Genomic DNA, 21595 nt, shown 5'->3' on the forward strand with positions numbered 1-21595 from the left:
TAAGAAAAGGTCCAAAATAATTGAGACAAACTCCATTCGAGATGTTTATTATAAAAGCTGTTAGATAATATCTTTATATTTTAACGTCTACATATTCCATCCATAGGGAGATCGAGAGGAAGAAGGAGAATAGAGAGAGGGTCATTTGAAGGGCCTCGGTCAAGATGCGAATAGGAAAAAAAAAACCGAGATAATGGAAAATCTCCATAAAAATTACATGTGGTATGGACTATAGAGACTCAAGGTAGAGGCTTCAGAATTAGGGCATTAGGGCAATAGCTTTATTATGAGAAAAGGGTTAAAGATAGAGAGAGGGTGTTTGATGGTGGCTACGAGCTGAGAATGCGGACTCTCAAGTGTAGTTTAGACGAAGAAAGAAAGAGAGGGGAAGAGACAAAGTGGGGTCTATGCCTTTTGGATTGGTTTGCTATTGAGAAAATGAGCACCAGTAAGAGTACCTCGAGCATATTTTGCAACTGAAGTTTATGCTGATGACTTCAAAGGAGCAGTAGGCAGAGCCGGTGGAGAAGTAGTGGATGCCATAGTAGGTGGTGAAGTTCCAATGGACAGAGAGGGAGCCACCCCAAGAGCAGGGGACGAAAAGAGTATTGAAACCGGAAGAGTCGCCACAGTGGGCGAAAGAGCCGATTTTGGCTGACTTGGTTGGCGAAGAGACTTCTCAAGATTCTGCATGTTTTTAATGAGAGTGGTGATAAGGATCCTGAGGTAAGGGTTTCTGTGACGGATGAAGGGAAGATTAGGAAGAAATGAAAGAGGCCATGTTGAGAAAACCGATTGTGCTGGAAAAGATGAGGTTGTATGTATAGAATATGGCGAAGGGTGATTTGGAGGTCAAGAGGGTGGAGCCAAAGAGTACTCAATCGGCTTCGCTTGCGGTAGCCATAGAGACTGCCCTTACGACATCAAAGCCAATTGTGGTGGTGGAGAAGAAGATTAGTAGAGGATTCAGAAGCCATTGAAAATAAAGGATCGGAGTTGCTAAATCAAAAGAACTCTCTTGCCATGAAAATATTTGCTAAAACCACGGTGGCACGTTGAAATTCTCTATTTATAACCCTCCAATAAATTACTAGCGAAATGGGCAGAGCAATAGAAACATATAATATGTTGTTTTATTAAAGATAAATATCTTATTTTTAATAGATGAGAGACAATTATCTAGATATTTACCATAAAAGATCAAATATAATAGATATGGTAAACTATAATACACGACTAAATATCCTTAATACTTTTTATATAATAACGTATGTCCAGTGAAAAATAAAAATAATAATAATATTGATGTAAATGTTAGTATTAAAGTTAAAATGTGGCATTTTAAAATTTTAAAATTTAAATGCAATCAAATGTTAAGAGGCTAAGAACTCTTAAACACTAAATATGAATTTATTTATACTCATTTTAAAGATTTAGAAATAAATTTTGTAATTAAAAAAGAAACGGTAATAAATAAAAACAAAACTTTTCATTTCTCTTTGGCAACCATTTTTGTATCTCTCAAATTTGACTCTCTTTCCCCATAGATGTCCATTTTTCTCGAGGGAGAGGGAATCCCTGGTGGTGATGAAGAATAGTGTTAATAGTACCTACCACTAGCAAATATTGTAGTAATAGAGGTTTTTACCAAGTCCACGGTAGTAAATATTGTCTGTTCTAGTCCGCGGGGAGAGGGTTCCACGCCCTTTAAGGAATGTTTTGTTCTCTTTTTCAACAGATGTGGGATCTCACAATCCTTTCAGTGTTTGGCTCTAATATCATCTGTAACACATATTGTCTAGTCTGGTCAATTACGTATTATCATTAGTCTCACGATTTTAAAATGGCGTCTATTAGAGAGAGGTTTCCATAAGTTTATAAGAAATGTTTCATTACCTCCACCAATCAATATGAGATCTTAGAGAGAGGGAGAGCGGAGAAAAAATTGTAAACAAATTAAATAAGAAATAATTTGTGTTGGGAACACAACTCCTGAATTGTGTACAAAAGAACCCACGTCTAGATCTGCACGAAATTGGATAATTTTAATATAGAAAAGGAAATGACAATGGGATGGGGGAAGTCCTCTAAGTCTCTGCTCTGTCGCCCTCTCTACATTCTCCCTTGTCAGATTGAAAGTTCAGTACATAAATCTGGTATTGGATTAGATATGGTCCATGAATATTTTTACACTACAAACAAATTAGAAATCCAATAATTTCCCACTTTCTAAAATGCTTGTAAAATTTACTTTATTCAACACATTATATATCCTAATTGTTTTTTATGTTGAATTCGATCCTCATACTTCAAAATATTCAAATTTAATCCGTATATCTTCAATAAAATTTAAAATTGGTCACCAGAGAAGTGGACTTTTGCAACTACATCAGGGAATAATCTCCCCAAAATTTGCTCTATAATCAATGATAAAGATTAATTAAGAAGAATGGGAAAGGCACCACCTTCATTGTCTTGATTAAACACCAAAGGAGTGCTGTGCTGTGCTGTGTTGTGTTGTGGAGAACATAAAAAGTTCAATACCCTCACCTTTATTGAACTTCAATGGCCAATATCTGTTAGAAATTCCCTTCCAAAATAACACTCTCCCCACAAATCCTGGGCTGCAAACTCTTCAACTTCAGACTTTCGGCCGTACTCTTGAACCAAGCTTCCCACCTCCCACTTTGGCAATCCTTCCATTGTGGCAACATTTCCACAACATACTTCTGCAACAATTTCTGCTCAATACCCTCCTTTAGAAGTTCTTCATGAACTCCCAACTCTCCTCTCACGTCCCACAACACACTGTTTAGTCCTTGGTTCTTGCAGTAATCTAGAATGTTCCCCAAACTTAATTGATCCACAACTACCGTTTCAATCCCCTTCTCGGCCACAGTCGCTTCTTTGTCGGTTAAGATTACTACTTCCGTAGTTGCATCTGTGATGCGAGGAATGTTGACCGAACCATCGAGATTCGGTAGAATGATCCAAAGGGGCTGCTTGGCTCCAAGTTCTTTAGATGCAGGAATTTCAAATTCCCCAGATGATGAGGTAGGAGAAATTAGAACAGCATTATATTCTTGCAGTAGTTGTGAATAGTAGCCACCAGCGTCTGCAGCTCCTTCCCCAACCTGATCTACAAAGCAGCCATTTACAGAGAGGGAGTACCTGTGGTCAATCAGACGTCGCCATAAGTCAGCAGTTTAGAAAAAAAACACATGAGATGAGACATAGATACGATATGACCCAACATTGTGACACGTTACTTTACATGCTTATTATAAAGCATGCATTTTTTTACAAATACGTACCATTTTTATAAAATAAAGGAACTTAAATCTCAGTAAATCTATCCATTTATGTAATATAAAGAAGCTCTATGTATTAGACTATCAAATGTGTTTGGCATAAGTGAATGACTTGTGCACAGTTTATGTAATTGATGTTTGAGGCAAGTCTACTGTGCTATATAGTATCAAAAACGTTTATAACAAACACTAGAGTATTAGATACAAAGATATTAACCCAAGTATTAGTGCTTCATAGATGAGAAACTTTGACAAGTGCAATTTTTCCAAAAATGGAATTTACCTCAAAGTAAGAAGAGGCTTCCCAGTCAAGATTTGATGAATATAAGCTTCATTAAGCTTCTTGCAAGAATCTTCTTCCATCCTCACAGTCACATCAATTCCTGCATCTCTGAGTCGTTGGACGCCTTTGGAAGCAACAATAGGATTTGGATCCACCATACCAATCACCACCCTTTTCACTTTGGCTTTTATTAGAGCCTCCGTGCAGGGCGGAGTTCTTCCATGGTGATTGCATGGCTCTAAACTAACATATGCTGTCGCATTTTCTGCCAAATCCCCAGCTTCTCGCAGAGCAAATACCTAATCATTTCATTTCTTGCTTCAAAAAATCAGTGGCACTTTTAAATCACAAAACAGATGGGTAAGATCTTGTTTGATAACCTGTTGCAGTAATCTTTTTAAAATATAAGCATATTTTTAGAATAAAGAAACTCTAAGAATAAGTCTTCTTTTTCAAAGTCTCACTCTTATTTCTCTTTTTTAAATTCTAAAATTTGTCTTTTTGTCTCCTAACTTTTTTTGACTCAATTTGTTTTCTAAATCATCTCCCAATCTGTGTAGCCAAGTTCAATTTTGTCCATGATATTTAACCTCAATTTTTATCTTGTAAAGAATACTTTCTATTGACAATTTTTATTATGACTATAACTACATGCCAACACGATCTTAGTTTCATAGTTTCATACAAAACAAACATAATTACAAAATGTTTCTAACGTTTATAGTTGGTTTCAATTTTGCTCCAAACATTTGAGAAGTTTCAATTTACCATCAATATTCTAATTTCCATTAAACATTAAACAAATGTGCTAACACAAAGGGGTTCTTTTCGAACAAGTTGAAAATTTGGGATAGAATATGAACTTCTTAGAAGTTAGTAACAAAATCATATCCAACCACCTAAAGGGCCTTTTGAGAAGTTCTTAATTTTTATCCTCCTATCTCTTGCTTATCTACCTCTTTCTCAACAACGCTTCTTTTCATCTTTCTCAATTTTCCTTTTTTTCTCTCTTTTTTAATCTCTCTAAAATTATCTTTTAAAAAAAGTTGTCATAGATTCTAGAAAAAGCATGAAACCAAGAATAAAAGCACAAAAAAAAGATTCTATAGGTTATAACGATAAGTTTTCACCTCTATAAAGCCAAAACGCATAAACTCTGAAAAGAGTAAAGTTGTGGCGAGAAAATGGAATGGAATTAGAGATTTACCTCAGCATGAGGTTGGCCTGCTTTAGGATGAAAGCCTTCGCCAACAATCTTCCCATTCTTAACAATTACACATCCCACCATGGGATTTGGGCTTGTGTGGCCAACTGCCTTCCTTGCAATCTCCAAAGACCTCCTCATGTAAACCTCATCATCAGCATCACAATCAGTGTCTTGAATCGCACCAACACATTTAGCCAAATGCCCTCTCCTACATCTCTCTGATTTAACCGTCCATTTCAGTGAACTCAAAACCCTAGATCTTGAGCAATCATAGAGCCCGAGTTCGTCATTGTGATGGTAATGGTGATGGTGAATTGATGAATACTGAGGAAAATTAAGGGATATAGGTGGAGTAAATTTTGGAGTTGCATTCCTTCAACATCAAGTAAGAACAATCAGCAACACAACTTGAGTTTACATGAAAATTCCCTAGCAGAGACTACAAGTAAAATCAAGCCAAATTCTGCTCCATTTGTAATGTCTCCAGGACATTTAGAGAAATTCAAACTCAACAGAGTAGTAAAAACCGGGGAATTTCAAGTAAACAGAAAATGTAACGACCTGGAATTCGTTTCACTGTTTTCACAGAAACAATTCTCGAAAAAAATTCCAACATCATTCTCCACCGAACAAGCAGCGAGATGAAAATTAAATACAATGAAGAACAAAAACAGATCGCACCGAATCAAAATACTTAAATCAAGAAACGAGAAACAAAGGATACTAAAGGAATCAAGAAACAGAGCAAGTTCAAAGCAAAATTGTATCCATATCGACGAATCATAAAACATGATTCTTCTTACTGATTACGCGTTTTTGCAAGTGAGATTCATGGGAAAGTTACGGAGGGGAAAGAAACTCACCAGAGGGAGGAGAAGGAACTGAGAGCCATGATTCGCGTCGCCATTCGGAGAAGCGAGAATCGCCCCTCCCTTCAACTCCCTTTTCATACAACTCCGCTCTTATTTATTTTAACAGATTTCTCTAATATTTCCCCCTTTTTTTTTCTTTTAATAAACTTTTTGACAAAAATAAGAACAGTTGACTGTGACCGTTGGTATCCTTATTATAATATAGTGCAGAGTTTAAATTCTTTGGGAGCCATTCCAGACAAAAATCTATAATTAATAAACACTTAATAAAATTCAACCAAATAATTATACTTAATTCATATTATTCTTTAATTCAAAATATATTTAATAGCCGTGGTGAAATTCATACCCACAAGAAATTGTTCGAAAGATATTCTATGAACCAATGCATCAATTATGTAAGATAAACTTCAAGGAATATGTGAAGAAAATATTACTCAAATTATCACAAGATTTGCAATTTATGCTCTGTTAAAGAATAATCAAGCTCAATTTATTCCGGAACAGAAGACTGATTGCGATGCCCGTGGGATGGTATGGCTCGGCTCCCGAAGACCCGTTGGTCAAAGAATAGATCCTTTTTTCTTTGACAAATTTTGGATGGATGATAATTTAGAATTATGATATTTGTTTAATGTATTTTAGGCATATTTACATAGCTGCTAATTGTGGCGATAAAGTATTTGTAATGACTCACTCTTGGAGTGGCTCATGTAAGTAAGGTCAAGGGTATTCATTGTGAGGCTACATAAAACCATGTATGTTGTGTTTCTACTAAGTAATTTAGAGGGTAGGTTTAGAATTATTCAAGCTTGACATGATCAACTTTATGTTTTTTTAGTGATTCGCATCTCAATCAAATGTTCTTGTTTTGAGATATTTGATCAAGAATATAATCTGAATTTTACTTTCCCTCAGAGTGATTCCTTATCATTAGAGATAAGTGTTCTTACCTTTTCTTAACCGAGGGTCAAGTTTTTTTTTTTTTTTTTTTTTTGCAATTCTATGCAATTTAAGTTGCATGTGTAGAAAAGTACTCTGTCGCCTTTGTCCAAATCTACACGTTGCTCGAGTTTGTTCACTCCTTCCTTTTGTCTTGCGACATCCATTTCAAAATTTTCTTTTTATCGAGATGCAATATTTTGAATTTGGGTTGTCTGCATATCTTTTTTAAGCGTGGTTTTGCAATCTTACACTAGCCCATGCATTGAACATCTCCTTATCTGCCTCGATACACTTGAACTCTTCATTTTGACCGAATCCAATACATGTTGGTCTGAACATTTCGATAATTACCGTCCACTGTTTCTTGAGACTCTTGACCTTCAGTCCATAGTCGGTATCCCTTTCAGATTGTAACTTCGTAACTTCTCTTTCATCAACCATTTTAATTTTTGTAGGTATCAAGGTGTCGTCTATTTTTGTGCATGACGCATGCATACTTTTGTGCTTTTTTTTTTTTTTTTTTTTTTATTAGCGCCTATCAATATGATGTATGCATACATATATCTCAATAATTATAAGCTTGAAATTTAAAGATTTTAAGAGACATATTATACTAAAAAAAAAAAAATACTAATTTTAATAACACTTGGGAAACATAAATTGTAACGCCATTTCAATACTATCCAATGAACAATGCACGTTCCTCTCCCAAACTAACACGTGTCTGCGATCGATTGCATCGTCTTCTTTCCATTCTCGATGTACATCGGAACGTTGACTTGCAATCCGCTTCAACTCTGGCTTCCTTCATGAAATTTACGTGAAATTTCTCTAAGAACAACATGCTAAAAATTCAAAACCTAAATCTAAATAAAACTCGAGGATTTGAGGAAAACCTGAGAACAATAACTTGAAACTCTTACTTCTCAAATTTTATCGTTTCTTGAAAGGTTTGGGTCATTCAAAAGCCCAATTCGATTCGTCTGAGTCCATTGAACTGTTCTCGTGAAAAATCTTTGGTGAAATTCTAACTTCAATCTCTAACTCCCATTCTTTCATTTTCAAACCTGATCTCATTAGAGTTCCTACAAACCTTAAACTAGGAAAAAGGGATTAAAATGACCATTTTGCCCATCGGTGACATTGACGACTTTTTTCTAATTTTTTTTTTATTGCTTTATTTATTTATTTTTAGATTTTTTAAAAGCATTTTTCTCTTCTACCTCATCTTGAAATTCGACCTCCAAAGCTCTCAATAAAAGCTTGAAAATACGAATCCTAAAAGAAAAAATTGAGAAATTACTCTTCACAGGACTTAGATGTTACAGGTGACCATCGTAGCCCATCGTCATTAATCCTTAGTGACTTTACTTTGGCAACTACTCATGTTGGCGATCAATTCCGACGACCACCCTCGACAACTATCATCGATGAACAACTCCAATCATAACTCGGACACCGCCGACGAATATATTTTTAAATATAAATGTGAATTTATTAGTTCACAGTGATAGTTGTAATTGGATATAAAAATGGTTTCGAGAAAATGTAATCAAATATAATAGTATTTTAATTATAAACAATTTTTTTTATTAAAAAAAATGCTTAAAAAAAACAATAATGTTTTTGAAAAACATTTATATTAAAAATCATGCTCAATTTGGTGAATGAACAAAAGCACAAAAAACAAAAAATAGTACAAACAATTTTGTCTGCATTTACAAATTTATGGTTAAAATTAACAAGACAAAACCAAATTCATAGACAAATTGATTTGTTTCTCCCTATTTTTGTTGCTTTTTGATTGAATTTGGGAGTCACCAACAAAATCATACAGCGAAATTCATCATTGATCTGTTGTACTTTTCTGTAGAAGCCGCAATCGAGGTACCTACTTTTTGAAAGGGAACCTAGGATCGAAGCGACGACGAACAAATGCCATGGCCCTTCAAACAAATTGCCATCCACCGAGTTCGTTCTAGCGATCAATCGGTCCCAGAAGTCCCCATCATCGGTATCAATCGCTTCAATAATACTCGGTCTAAATTTTAAATTCCAGTAGGAAAAATAATTGTTAATTATGAGAAGCTCGTGGAAACTTGGCATTTATCATGGTAGATGCTTGATTCCATTTGTGACATGGGCTTGACTGGCGTTGGCTGCGGCAGGTATACTTGCGTTTTCCACTCTCTTTCTCTCTGTTTATCTGTTGTTTATTTCCTTCTCTATTATTGTTGTTAATCGAAATGCAACTCGGCCGAAACCTTTCCCAGCTTGCGAAAATTTATCTTCCTTGGATGTCATCATCCCCCCATCTTTTGTCTGTATCTTAACTTCAATTTTTTTAAATTTTTTTTATGTATGAATGAGCATTTTAGTGATGATTTAGGGTTTCCCAGTTGATTTTCTGTGATGGGTTGTTGTGGTGCTTCTCTTTCTTGCAGGCTTTAGGCTGCTGATTGTTTAATGGTTTTGTTCTTTCACTTTATCATCCCCTTTCAGATGCTTGCCTTTGTTTGATTCATAAAATTTCTGGTTGTGTAAGGATTATCACTCTGGAGTTCGAGAGAAACTCTCGGTGCTCTCTTCAATAGGTTTCTTTAGTATATCTGAAGTTTTTTTTTTGCAAATTCGAGTGTTCTGGGAAGAATTGGGAAGAACCCCAGGAAGTTTTAGACCCGGTTCCAGTTGAATTTCTTCATTTCTAGTCTTACTGTTAAGAACCCTTCTTTTTTTTTTGTTAACAATTGTACTGTTTTTGGCATTCAAATACAGTTTTTCCTCTTTCTTTTTAAGTTCTTCTCTTGAACTGTCATTTTTAAATGTATTTGATTCTTATAACTTCATGTGTTCCTAGCCTCATTTTCTATGTCACTGGCCTGTTGTATTCCCGTCGCTGAAGGTGTCTACTGTATAGCATGTGCTCGTTGGTTGTGGTTGAAATTTCTCTATAATGCTGGCCATGAAAGTGAAAACTGGAGCCTGGCCACGACTGAGGAATTTGAACCTATTCCTCGCTATTGTCGATTAATTCTATCTGTCTATGAAGATGATCTCCGGAACCCACTTTGGGCTCCTCCAGGTGGCTATGGCATTAATCCTGATTGGGTACTACTAAGAAAGGATTATGAAGGAACTCTTGGTCGTGTTTCCCCATATATGATTTACGTTGATCACGATCACGGTGATGTTGTCTTGGGAGTTAGAGGACTTAATTTGGCAAAAGAAAGTGATTATGCAGTCTTGCTAGATAACAAACTTGGGCAGACGAAGTTTTGTGGTGGGTATGTACACAATGGCCTTTTGAAGGCAGCTATATGGATTTTTGATGCAGAGTGTGAGGTTTTAAAGGAACTGGTTGAAAAGAATCCAGGTTACACTTTGACATTTGTTGGGCATTCCCTAGGGGCTGGAGTAGTGGCATTGTTGACGATAATTGCACTGCAGAAACAGGATAGATTGGGGAACATTCAGAGAAAGAGGATCAGATGCTTTGCTATTGCGCCTCCTCGGTGCATGTCGCTAAATTTGGCAGTGAGATATGCAGACGTGATCAACTCTGTAGTACTCCAGGTACAGTTATCAAATATGATTGCAAACAAACTTGTTTTCTCTGAATGTTTGTAACTCATAGGTTTAAGATCTTGAGATGGTATAGAATTTAAACTAGATAGGTTCATGGTGGTTGAATTCAGTGAAGGCCACTTGGATACGTTGTACAGAACTCTGTACTGTGTAACACATCATATTCAAAGCTTTTCATCAGTGAAAATGTACTGTATGGTTGATATAAAATAATTGAAACGCATCAATATTGGAAATGCTTACTGAACTTTTAAACACAATCTTATTTTTCTATAAGGAACATTTTTTTTTTATAGTATGAAATTAGAAGAGGGGATATGAAGCAACATAATTCATATCGTATCTTTAATATTAAAAACAACATATGGGAGGGTAGCTACCTTCTATGATATTTTCAGAGAAGCAAAGCTCAATGCTTGAAGATGTGTCGTTTGCTATGAAATGACGTCCCAAAAGAAGCATCACTTTCATATGCTTGATGATGAGCTTTGTATGTTGCATCTTACTTCCGCACTATGCAGACATAAGATGATTGTGTGGTTTTGTTGACTATTTTTTCGAACACACGTTTAATCTCTTGGAAGCAATAAATCTCTATTTATGCTTTACTCTTGGTGTTAAATGATTATAGTCAATGTGCTTGATTGTGATGTACCAGGATGATTTCTTACCTCGGACTACCACAGCTTTGGAAGATGTATTCAAATATCTTGTCTGGTACGATTACAATCTTGTTAGCACCTCTTTCTAAATTCTTTTAAAAAATCATGGACAAATTTTACATCTATGTTTCAACAAGCATGAATGGTAAAAATTGTCGTAGGCATTTGCTGAAGACTTCTTTCTTGTTAGTGAATTAAGCACTTTTGTTATATGCTAGATCTTTTACATCGTAATGATTGATTATCCTTGTCTGAACAGCCTACCATGTTTATTATGCGTGATGTGCTTGAAGGATACATGCACAATGGAGGAGAAGATGCTTAAAGATCCAAGACGCCTTTATGCACCTGGTCGTCTTTATCACATTGTTGAGCGAAAACCCTTTAGGTAAGAAAGGCTTTATTTAAGTTAAGGTAGTTCAAAGTTAGTTCAATTAGAAATGGTTCCTCACTTGGTGACATGATGATGCATTTTTTTACTAGATAGGGAACTCTCAGTTAAGTCATTTATTCTTTGCTCTTTTAGTTCCAACTGTTGATGAAGGTTATTGAATGCATTGGGTGCTCATTAACGCTTTCTTAATAATCGTATTCAGAATGTTATTCAACTTCTTTGTAAAAAATTGTTTAGAGAAGAAAAGCTAAAAAACCAAAGAATCTGATTGGGTCGATTTCCAGTTTTTTTTATGAATGCTAGGAGGGATCTGAAGGTGAGTTAATGTAATGGTTCGAGTTTTGAAGAGGCCGGGTAGTTAGAATTAGCAGGACTCGCCTTTCGTATTTCTGTTGTGGTAACAATGTTATGTGACGTAATAAAAAGAAGGGAAAAAGGTCGATACAAGCTTACCGAAGACCTTAGTGTGTTCAAACTTTCCTCAAGTCTGCTATCCTTTGTACTGTAACAGTGGGTGTTGCTCCATGATTGAGGAGGTCCTCTTGAACCCTCCTTCTCATGACAAAGGGGAAGAGTCCCGTGGCAGACTCATTTTTTTTCCGCTACTTTGTGGGGCATTTTGCTTTAGAGGAATAGTAAAATCTTTAGAAAGTCCGAGAGGTCTTGTGGGCATCCGTTAATCGAACTTTTTCGTTAACTACCAGTTTGGTCTCGTTCTTTTGGATTGGGGTCCGTTCTTCTAATTAGCTTTGAGGTTTGTTTTTTTGTAGGTCCTTGTGCATCCTTCTCTCACTGATATTGTCCATTTTCAGGATAGGAAGATTTCCTCCGGTTGTGAAGACAGCAGTGCCTGTAGATAAGAGGTTTGAGCATTTAGTCCTTTCTTGCAATGCTACTTCAGACCATGCTATCATATGGATCGAGAGAGAGTCTCAGAAGGCTCTTGATGTAAGTCATCTTTTGCCTCTTGCTTCAGCAGTAAAACAAGATTATATTTTCTAGTTTAGATGGGGAATCGCTGGAAGTTCCCAACCACATTTTTATGATATGTTTGTGATCATGAAATTCACTTACGTATTAGTAATCGACATGGCCGAGCGTCTGTATGTGGCTATTTGACATCACATTAACGAGCTACATGTTGGACAGCTTGTCCATCCTTTTCCCGCACATGTATTTCTGATGATTCATTTAAGTTTTGGTAGGTTAATAGAATTTGCATCAGCTGAAATGTGTTGAAAAAAGTTAGTCTTTTCCTTTCCCCAGATCATGTTGGAGAATGATAAAGCCTTGGAAATCCCAGTGCAGCAGAGGATGCAACGGCAGGCTTCGGTAGAACGAGGACATGGCGAAGAATACCAGGCAGCTCTCGAGCGAGCTGCTGCTTTGGAAATCCCTGATGTAAACTTACCACCCTCCTACGGAACGTTCAATGAATTGGAAGAAGGTGAGAATTCTAGCCAATCAATCGAAGATGCATTGGTATCATCATCGACAAAACGAAGGGATCGATGGGATAAGTTCATAAATCAGTTTTTCGACGTGGATCAGTCTGGTAAAATGGTGTTCAAGAAATCTTAAGCCTTTCTGAATTATGAATTCTTAGGAGGAAGTAGAAGCTGCAAAGTTTCATTTTTTTTTTACTGTAAAAAGAAACAGAGATTTAGTAGATGCCTCATTTATTCCTTGAATAGCACGGATAGAGTTTTTTTTTTTTTCCTTTTTCTTGGCTTTGATTTGCTTTGCTTCATTTGGTAAGCAAAAGCCTTAGTCTAGAAATGATGTTGTGGTAAAATGGATTGTTATCATTTATTATTTTATAATAGTGAATAAGATGTTGAGAATATTCTTGACATGTCCAAGAAAATGGCCTCTTGCATCCATTGTAAAAGGGTGATTATCATTAGTAATGCATAAAACACCATTTACAACTGCTGTTTAATCATTGCAACAAATAACATCGATTACCCTGATCTGCAATGTGTTCACAACTTCCAATATTTGTGGAGAGATTAATTGTGCATCTTCTTGCTGGCTATACCTGGAGATCATGAACAGATTCTCCTGCATTTGCAAAGCAACAGTTCCGATTTATATGTTTTCTCTCTTATCAAGTCTATATCAACATGTTAGAATAGGTTTTCGCAACGAGAAGAAGTGGACGAGAGCTTTACCGTGCATTTTCTTGACAAATCGTTCAAACTCCTCGAGGTTATGTCTTTCCAAGAGAAGTGGAGTGAGCCTGTTATAGATAAAGGATGACAAATATCTCCCATCTGGATCGTCAAGGGGCTTGGCATTATCCAATATCTTGTTATAACCTACTCTGTCGAGGAAAGGAAGAGCGTTCTCACTTACAACTTCTACACCAATGTCCCGTGCAGCATAGGTCACCTGGATTGTTGGAGAGCGATTTTGCGAAAGCAGAGAAAACATAGGGAGTGAGGAAGTGTCAAACAAGATTTGAAGTATGATTTCTCCTGGTAATATATAGGTAGAAAATAAGGTATACGAGCGGTATTAGAAAATTTGAGTCAAATATTATGTTCTTACTTGCCAGACTACTGCCTCGGGATCAGACGACGTATTCGTGATGTTTTCTTGCTGATCTAACATGTGCAATCCAGCAGAAGTGAAGTTCAGAGAAGCAGAATGTTTCTTCAGCATTGCCATAATTGCAGCATAGCCATCCCGATTGCAAGGGTTATAGAACCCAGCAGTCAATTCAGCCGCATGACTTGCTGTCTTGTACCACCAGTGAATACCTGAGAGCTGCTCAGCAATTAAAATACAGTAGGTGTATTAAGCCAGCTACAGAAAACTCGAAATCTCTACCCGTTTCAACTTTTAAACAGAAGTCTACAATAGAATGTAACAAAAATACTTCAAAGAAAACTTATTGCCTACAAAGCTCACCTACCTTGGCAACAATGTGGGTTCCTTCAAAGGCTAACTTTGCCAGATAAAGTACTAGATCACCGTGATCTACTAAAACTTGGGAGTACCAATTAAGGAAGAATCGACCGTAGTAGCCATCATAATCACCACCATCACAAAAGAAACCTGTTTCGTGTGGCCGAGAGCTATAGGAACCAGCATTATCTGGCCCTCTGGCCCAGAAGGAGTGTCCCCTTGCTTCTGCTGCTTTCCTCAAATATTTCAACAAATACTGATCATAACACTGAAATGAAGAAACTTTTAAAATCAGACTTGTTAACAAAAGGTTTAGGCTGCAGAGATGTTAGTAGCAACAAAACGTAGAGTAGGTTCGAGGGGAAAGACACGACTTGTTACATCAAAAATGATTAGGGGGATCATTCTCAATTCCCCGAGTAAAAAAGCATTCTGTTTTTTTTTTTTTTTCTTTCTTTGGAACAGAAACAAATTTCATTGATGAATGTAATAATGGAAGGTGGATTACAAGAAAGCTTTCCAATTCAAAATAAAAATCGTTCCAAACAGTAAGTTTAACATTTAATTAAGAATAAGAATCCACAAAATTGCAAATTTGAAGTTCTGATTGCAAGAAAATCTTATAACATTACGTAGTGCAGCATATTACCTGGAATTCACCAATGCCGGGATATCTCCAGCCATGCTTAACAGGACAGGATGGAAATCTAAGCTCTCCACATGGTCCCAAACCGACTTCAATTGTCGTGATGACACCATCTTCAAAGAAATCATTAAATTCAACACGAAAGCTTCTCATGTAGTCAAAATAAACCTATATGTATTCACCAATGAAAAAAAAAGTTAACATTATGAAATTCGCCGATCCATGTAACGAGGAAAATTCGTAACGGGTTTGATGATTGGCAATAGAGGCTTTTGTTTCAATAAGAACACAGACACATGGCACTGGCTCAACAGACACCAATGATAAAATAAGCATGCTAGGGAGGTAATGGATCAAGCCGGACTTAGTTGTTTGGTTTCAAGTATCCTCATGTTCAATTCATATCTTTACAATAAAACATGACCTCATAATAATCTTTTATTAAAGTTACCTCAAGACCTGTACGGCCTTTTAACACTCGCTCCTTATCGACTCCCCATGAGAGACATTCAGGATTGCGTCTTCCCTCCCTATCAGTAAAGAATATGTCAGGATTACTCCGACCAATTTCAGCTACCCAATGAGGTAGCGGAATACAAACATCATCACCAACATTGCCTCCACATTCATGAAATGATAGCACAACCTGAATTGTATAACCCAGATAAAAATTTTCAATTAACAAAAACTTTTAGAATATAATTCAAAAAACTACATATAAGATGCTGATGATTGAAAAGATGTTGATGTCTAATAATGCAGGTAGATTTTAAGTCTAAGATGAAAGCAAGCAGTAATTCTAACAAAAGTTTCAGTAGGAATTTTAACCAACCTCCTAAAAATTGGCTGAAACAAAAGTTCACCAAGTCAGTAGATATCAATACATCTCTTGGATGTTAAAGCAAGACCAAGAAATTTATAATTTCTTTATGTTCAAAGATATCTACTTGGTCGACGTGAAACTAAATTATTCAAAAAATCTATACAAGGGGAAATAAATATGAGAGTTTGTAAGACTTCCCATCTTTGTAGCAAAATGTCTGTTTATGTGGAGAAGATAACTTACAAATTCAGCCAAGAAATTTTCCTAGTGAAGACATTCCATACCAGAAAGCAACCTTCTATTGTAAACGAAGTCAACTTCACAAGAACAACTTAAGTATATGAGTTATAACTGCCAATTGCCTTCCAATTCATAAGTCTGACATGATGGCTTACCCAATTCATTTGTTTTGAGGGAATAGCTATCATAAAGATTTTCAACATTTTTCAATATCATGAAGCCGTCAAACTATGCCAAGGAAGAAACTGACAAGTACTATTACCAATTGCAGGTGTTCACCGAGGTGATTCAATGTGGGTGGAAGTTTTTATTTAAATAATGTCCCAACCTCCAATAGCCTACATCCCACATGCTAAGTATCATGCAAGAGCAAAAGATAAACTCTCTGGTTTAAGGCTACATAACTAGAGACGACTCCAAAAAAGTTCGTAAATCAGTTTTTAAAAGTTATGTAATGTGTATTGTAATGTATTGTGAATTATAAAATTTTATCCTAGGCTTGAAAAATTAAAATTTTAAATTGCTCCGCAGAGCATGTAACCAAGTATTTGAAAGTTTCTTTCTTTTTTCCCCCTAAAAGATTATTCTAAAGAGAAGATTAAGAAAAATATGAGCATGAACGGTTGAGGATTGTTGGGAGGGAGTCCCACATTGGCTAATTTGGGGAACGATCATGGATTTATAAGTAAGGAATACATCTCCATTGGTATAAGGCCTCTTGGGGAAGCCCGGAAGCCCAAAGCAAAGTCATGAGAGCTTATTCTCAAAGTGGACAACATCATACCATTACGGGGAGTCGTGATTTCTAACATGAACTATGACCTGACCTTAACATTCGGAGACAAACATAACTATCATGTTATCCTACAAGAGAGAACATGAAAGCAAGAGAGTCAAGGTGATATGAGATAATATCTTCACCTGTAATTTGAGCTTCAATTCATGCACCATCTGAAAAAGTCTCCTGTAGCCATTCCAATTATATTCCTGTGGAGAATGAGCTTCAACTATCCCCCACCAACAATCAACCATGACACCATCGACATTTACTGATTTCAGCAGCCTTAGCTGCTTTAGCAACCCATCTGGATCAACTAGCTCACACTTCATATTAATGACACCCAACTATCACCAAGAAAAGGGACATGTAAATAAGCAACTCCAAAATATAATGCATAGCAGCAGCAATCTCCAACAACGACCCCATTTTTGTCAACATCAAAAGATGCTTTCCAACAGAAGGCCGAATCGTAGAGTAACTCATGGGGAACAGAACTTTGAAGGGCACCTACCGGTAGCATCACATAAACTGGAATGTAAGCACTCCCAGCAAAGTCACGTTCGGGTAATTTTGGTGTCATTTCAACAATCTACAATGAACAATACATTATTCAATTTTCAATATATTGGTACAGAAAGCACTTGAAATAAGGAGTTCAAAGTATTAATCATCGCTTTCTATACTTTAAGTAGAATAATATGCTACGTGTTTTTTTATACTTGAAATCCTTAGATAAGGCGATTAAAATCAAGCGTGAAATAAGTCCGGTGTTTATTATGCATCATCCACCACAGTCGTGCCTCTACCACAGTGCATTCATAATGAGGAATGAGAAATATCTATGTGATTAATCAGTGTCGAAGCACGAGCAAGAATGACGAGAACAAACCCGCATATGGACACAGAAACAACCAATTTGACTACCTGCATTCCATCTACAACATCAACTGAACTACTGATGAGAGGATGACTAGCTGACTGTTCTCCAGCATCTCCCACCAGGGATGAACTTTGACATCTAGCATTTGGGGAAGCATCATACGGTGGTGAATTAGGCATGAAAACACCTTTCATCCGACATGCATTGTATTCCGGCAAGCTCTTAGAGCCACAACCGACTCCCCTAGTGGAGCTTGGTGGAGTTTGTCGAGAGGCCATATGGGAAGAAGATGAAGCTACTGCAGCAGAACCTCCATTAGCAGGTTTAGGGACCTGTAAAAGTTGAAGAAAAATGTTCCCATTTGGGTATTTCCTGATATCTGTTAGAGGTAATATACAAGGAATGTTGATACACAAGTTTCACAATTAAGCTGGATGATGCTTATTTCATGAATGAAATTTTCACTTATAGAGGAATGGCTACCTCGAGTAACAACTACCTGAGATCTTGAAGGAAACGTGGTTCCATCTGGAAGAACTACCCAACCAGCTTCTGTAGCCAGAGCTGCAATCACATCATTGATATCTGCCCTAACTCTAAGATTATAATTACCATGCCGCCGAAGACCTGCCAAGATCCTGGCAGTGATTGCCCTTCGATGCCGCTCTCTCAGTTTCGTTCTCTCTTTCTCTTCCAGTGGTCGACACCTACGGCCACCCCCAGGGGTGCCCAATTGTTCTTGCACATGGTGCTGTTCAAACTGGTTGTTGTTGCTACCACTCGACACCATTCCTCCATCATCCCCAACTATTAATGAAGTACGAATCCGCCTCACTCCATCATCTTCTTCACCATCCTCCTCTTTTACATCCATCTCCACATCTTCATCATCATCTTCCTCACTCGTGCCTATCATTTTTTGCATATTTGTTGCCATAATCACGTTGTTTCAAAATAATATACTGGAATTCCACTATTTCTCAATCTAGCAACAATTATTGTCCAGATAACGTGTTCCATATGGTACCACTACCACTATGCGCTTGGACTTCTCTACAAAGCTGGCAGGAAAAAGTACACTGCCAACAAAATCAAACAAGAAATTAACTATTACATGTCGAACTTCTAACATATAAACATCCAATAAAAATTCAAAACAATTTTGGAGTTTGAAGATCTCAAACTTTCAGTCAAGTTAGAACATTGAAATTCAACATATTACATCTTTAATGCATCAACGAGACAGAACAAGAAACTAGTTCAATTTTCATGGAACGTTGAAACATCATAACGTATTCGCTAGAAATATTCTGCTATTCATTTGATTTAAGACTACACAGTCCGAAAAGAATTCGATATCTATTCTATCATCCATAAACACCATGAAAAGTTAACTTCTGAAAACACAGATTGTATACAAGGGAGTCTGATTCGTAGCTCATAAGTAACTTAAACTTCTCGAGAATGAAAGCTGCAGTACTTACCTTAAGTACGTCACGTTTGATTTTCATCGCACAAGCTCTACCAGCACCAGCAGAAGGCACGCATGTCTCCAAAGCCTGAAACCAACTGATTTCTTCAAAATTTTCACTTCCAAATCTCAGTTCTGAATTCTGGAAGAACAATTCAACAGTAAAAGCCAAAAAAAAAAAAAAAAAAAAATCGGTATGAACACCTAAATCTCCAACAAAACCTGAAAATTCTCTGGCGAAAATGACGAAACCTTTCCAGCGAAAGGCGAGATACTTCAGAATCGATTTTCCGTCAACCAGGCATGGTTCGACCGGAGAAGAATCAAGGAACATGGGTTCGACAGTCCACGGCGATTCACTGGTCCGGCGAGAAAGAGAGAGAGATTGATTCTCAAACGTGCGAGCATGCGAGGAGGAGGATCTTCGCACGCGCGCGCGTGTGGATGTGTGGCACGAATGAGGCGTGTAAGGGTATAAGCGCGAGAGGGGGAGGGGTGTGCCCCGTGTGGATCACACGTGCTTTGCAGCGCGTTGGCTAAACTCCTATCTCCAACATAGGATTTTCATGTTTCTCCTTGCCTTCGAATACGCACAAATCGTGTGACGTGGACAAATTGTGTGAACCGTGGATTTCTTTTCAAGGGATTTATTAAAATTTTATTTTTATTTTATTATTTTAATATTTATTTCTACACTTTTAAAAATAAAATTATGTTTATTGATTGAATGTCTCTTTGAAAGTGGCTTCCCCTCAATTTGATTTAATTATCTATTATTTTTAAAAAATATTTACTTGTAAATTGTTTACTCAACCATTCAAATATAAATAAATATTTTTTATATAATAACTCTTCTAAAAAAAATAAATTAAGATAAAAAGAAATCTCTGTCCACTCACTCCCTCTTCCATTTCATTTCATGAAATAAATAAATATTTTTTAAGTTAGAATTTTTTTTTCTCTTCCTCTATGTTCTAAGTAGTATGTGAATGTATGCGTCTAGCCCTAACATGATTATATTATTCCGGGAGTTGTGACAAGAAGAAGTGTCTAATCTAATTCTAGTCTTATCTATTGATCGAATAGAATTGTCTTATCACATTGGTTATAAAGATTTATATTCCTTTTAAATAAATTTGAATGCATTATTGTTAAGGATATTTAGTAATAAATTATAGTTTACCATATATATTATATTTGATATTTTATTATAAGGCAAATATCTAACATTTGCCTTATTACTATAGGTATCTTTCCATTTATTGTTATTTCCATTTATTACTATTTCCATGTCCTTGTAATTTATTTGATTATAAATAAGATAATTTTCACATCATTTAGGTGTGGTGGATTCAGCAAACATTCACATGGTATCAGAGCCATTTTGGTTTAGCAACCCGGATTCTTTCTTTTCAATGGCTTTTGAAATCTTCTACTGTTCTTCTCCACCACCACTGTTGGCTTTGACGCCGTAGGGGCAGTCGTCATGGCTGCCACATGCAGAGCCGATTGATTATTCTTCGGCTCCACCCTTTTGACCTCCAAATCATCCTTCGCCATATTCTGTACATACAACCTCACCTTTTCCAAACATAGCCTCTTTCATTTTCTTCCCAATTTTCCCTTCATCCTTCATCCTTCATCCTTCACAAAAACCCTAATCTTAGGATCTTCATCAGCATTCCTCTTCGAAAATATACAGAATCTCAATAAGCCCATCGACCTTCTGCAGAGATTTACCTTTGGAATCTGGGCGCCGCACTGGCATCTTCACCAACCAAGTTGCCGCCGCCCTTCTCGCCAAAATTGGCTCCTTCGCCCCAATGTGGCGACTCTTCCAGCTGCCCTTCTCGCCAAAATTGGTTCCTTCGCCCAATGTGGCGACTCTTTCGACTTCAACATTGTCTTTGTCCCTTGCTCTAGGTTTCCCCTTCTACTTCTTGGGGTTAGACATATTCTCACCAGAGCCAAGGCAGCATCGTCGCTAAGCGACAATCCCTCTTCATGGGTTAGACATATTCTCACCGAAGCCAAGGCAGCATCGCCGCTAAGCAGCAATCCCTCTGCAATTTTCGATGGCCAAGAAAGTGTTTCTCTACGCCTCCTCTGAACCAGGTTGTTGACATCTTCACGAAAAGTGTTTCGCAACCTCTTTGAATTTTTCAGATCCAAGCTTCACGTTCGTTCAAATCTGACGCTCAGCTTGCGGTGGGGTGTTAAGGATATTTAGTAATAAATTATACTTTCCCGTATATATTATATTTGATATTTTATTATAAGGCAAATATCTAATATTTGCCTTATTACTATAGATATCTTTCCATTTATTGTTATTTCCATTTATTAGTATTTCCATATCCTTGTAATTTATTTGATTATAAATAAGATAACTTTCACACCTTTAGGATACTTGACTCTCATCTAAGAGATCTGGGTTCAAGTCTCGGCAACGGAATTTGAATTTTTTGTTTGTTATATCTTTAAAAATATAAATAAATAAAATCATAACAACTGACTGATGGGCAATTCTGTTGTAGTTTAGTTGGTTAGGATACTCGGCTCTCACTCGAGAGACTTGGGTT

At 36.7% G+C, this 21595-nt stretch overlaps 3 protein-coding genes across 20 annotated transcripts; 1 reads left to right on the plus strand and 2 right to left on the minus strand.

The window, feature by feature from the left end:
- Nucleotides 1–2379: 2379 nt before the first annotated feature.
- On the minus strand, nucleotides 2380–5790 carry LOC111464563 (riboflavin biosynthesis protein PYRD, chloroplastic). Of its 3 annotated transcripts, none has more exons than XM_023108830.1 (4): nucleotides 5665–5790; nucleotides 4802–5174; nucleotides 3595–3893; nucleotides 2380–3171 (listed from the first exon to the last, which is right to left on the minus strand). In XM_023108830.1, the coding sequence occupies exons 1-4, from the start codon at nucleotides 5706–5708 to the stop codon at nucleotides 2580–2582; spliced, it is 1308 nt and encodes a 435-aa protein (XP_022964598.1). In that variant the 5' UTR covers nucleotides 5709–5790; the 3' UTR covers nucleotides 2380–2579. The 3 variants fall into 3 exon arrangements, with proteins under 3 accessions (XP_022964598.1, XP_022964599.1, XP_022964600.1); XM_023108831.1 differs by having other exon boundaries at nucleotides 4802–5125; nucleotides 5665–5769; XM_023108832.1 differs by lacking the exon at nucleotides 5665–5790 and adding an exon at nucleotides 5526–5627 and having other exon boundaries at nucleotides 4802–5125.
- A 2572-nt stretch (nucleotides 5791–8362) lies between these two features.
- Nucleotides 8363–13100, plus strand: LOC111464562. 3 transcript variants are annotated; one of them, XM_023108828.1, is made up of 6 exons: nucleotides 8363–8786; nucleotides 9063–10191; nucleotides 10862–10920; nucleotides 11125–11253; nucleotides 12072–12207; nucleotides 12526–13100. In XM_023108828.1, exons 2-6 carry the CDS (start codon nucleotides 9487–9489, stop codon nucleotides 12838–12840), a joined length of 1344 nt encoding a protein of 447 aa, XP_022964596.1. In that variant the 5' UTR covers nucleotides 8363–8786; nucleotides 9063–9486; the 3' UTR covers nucleotides 12841–13100. The 3 variants fall into 3 exon arrangements, with proteins under 3 accessions (XP_022964596.1, XP_022964597.1, XP_022964595.1); XM_023108829.1 differs by having other exon boundaries at nucleotides 9476–10191; XM_023108827.1 differs by having other exon boundaries at nucleotides 8363–10191.
- LOC111464560 (beta-amylase 7-like) lies at nucleotides 12892–19493 on the minus strand. Of its 14 annotated transcripts, none has more exons than XM_023108813.1 (13): nucleotides 19218–19490; nucleotides 19027–19118; nucleotides 18570–18621; nucleotides 18042–18451; nucleotides 17587–17874; nucleotides 17174–17251; nucleotides 16803–17006; nucleotides 15270–15464; nucleotides 14822–14986; nucleotides 14176–14440; nucleotides 13813–14024; nucleotides 13434–13653; nucleotides 12892–13323 (listed from the first exon to the last, which is right to left on the minus strand). In XM_023108813.1, the coding sequence occupies exons 1-13, from the start codon at nucleotides 19345–19347 to the stop codon at nucleotides 13295–13297; spliced, it is 2340 nt and encodes a 779-aa protein (XP_022964581.1). In that variant the 5' UTR covers nucleotides 19348–19490; the 3' UTR covers nucleotides 12892–13294. The 14 variants fall into 14 exon arrangements, with proteins under 14 accessions (XP_022964581.1, XP_022964582.1, XP_022964580.1 ...); XM_023108814.1 differs by having other exon boundaries at nucleotides 13813–14031; nucleotides 14180–14440; nucleotides 19236–19489; XM_023108812.1 differs by having other exon boundaries at nucleotides 13813–14031; nucleotides 14180–14440; nucleotides 19218–19489.
- Between the last annotated feature and the right edge of the window lie 2102 nt (nucleotides 19494–21595).

This window comes from Cucurbita moschata, unplaced genomic scaffold, assembly GCF_002738365.1.
Source record: "Cucurbita moschata cultivar Rifu unplaced genomic scaffold, Cmos_1.0 Cmo_Scf00030, whole genome shotgun sequence".
NCBI lineage: Eukaryota > Viridiplantae > Streptophyta > Magnoliopsida > Cucurbitales > Cucurbitaceae > Cucurbita > Cucurbita moschata.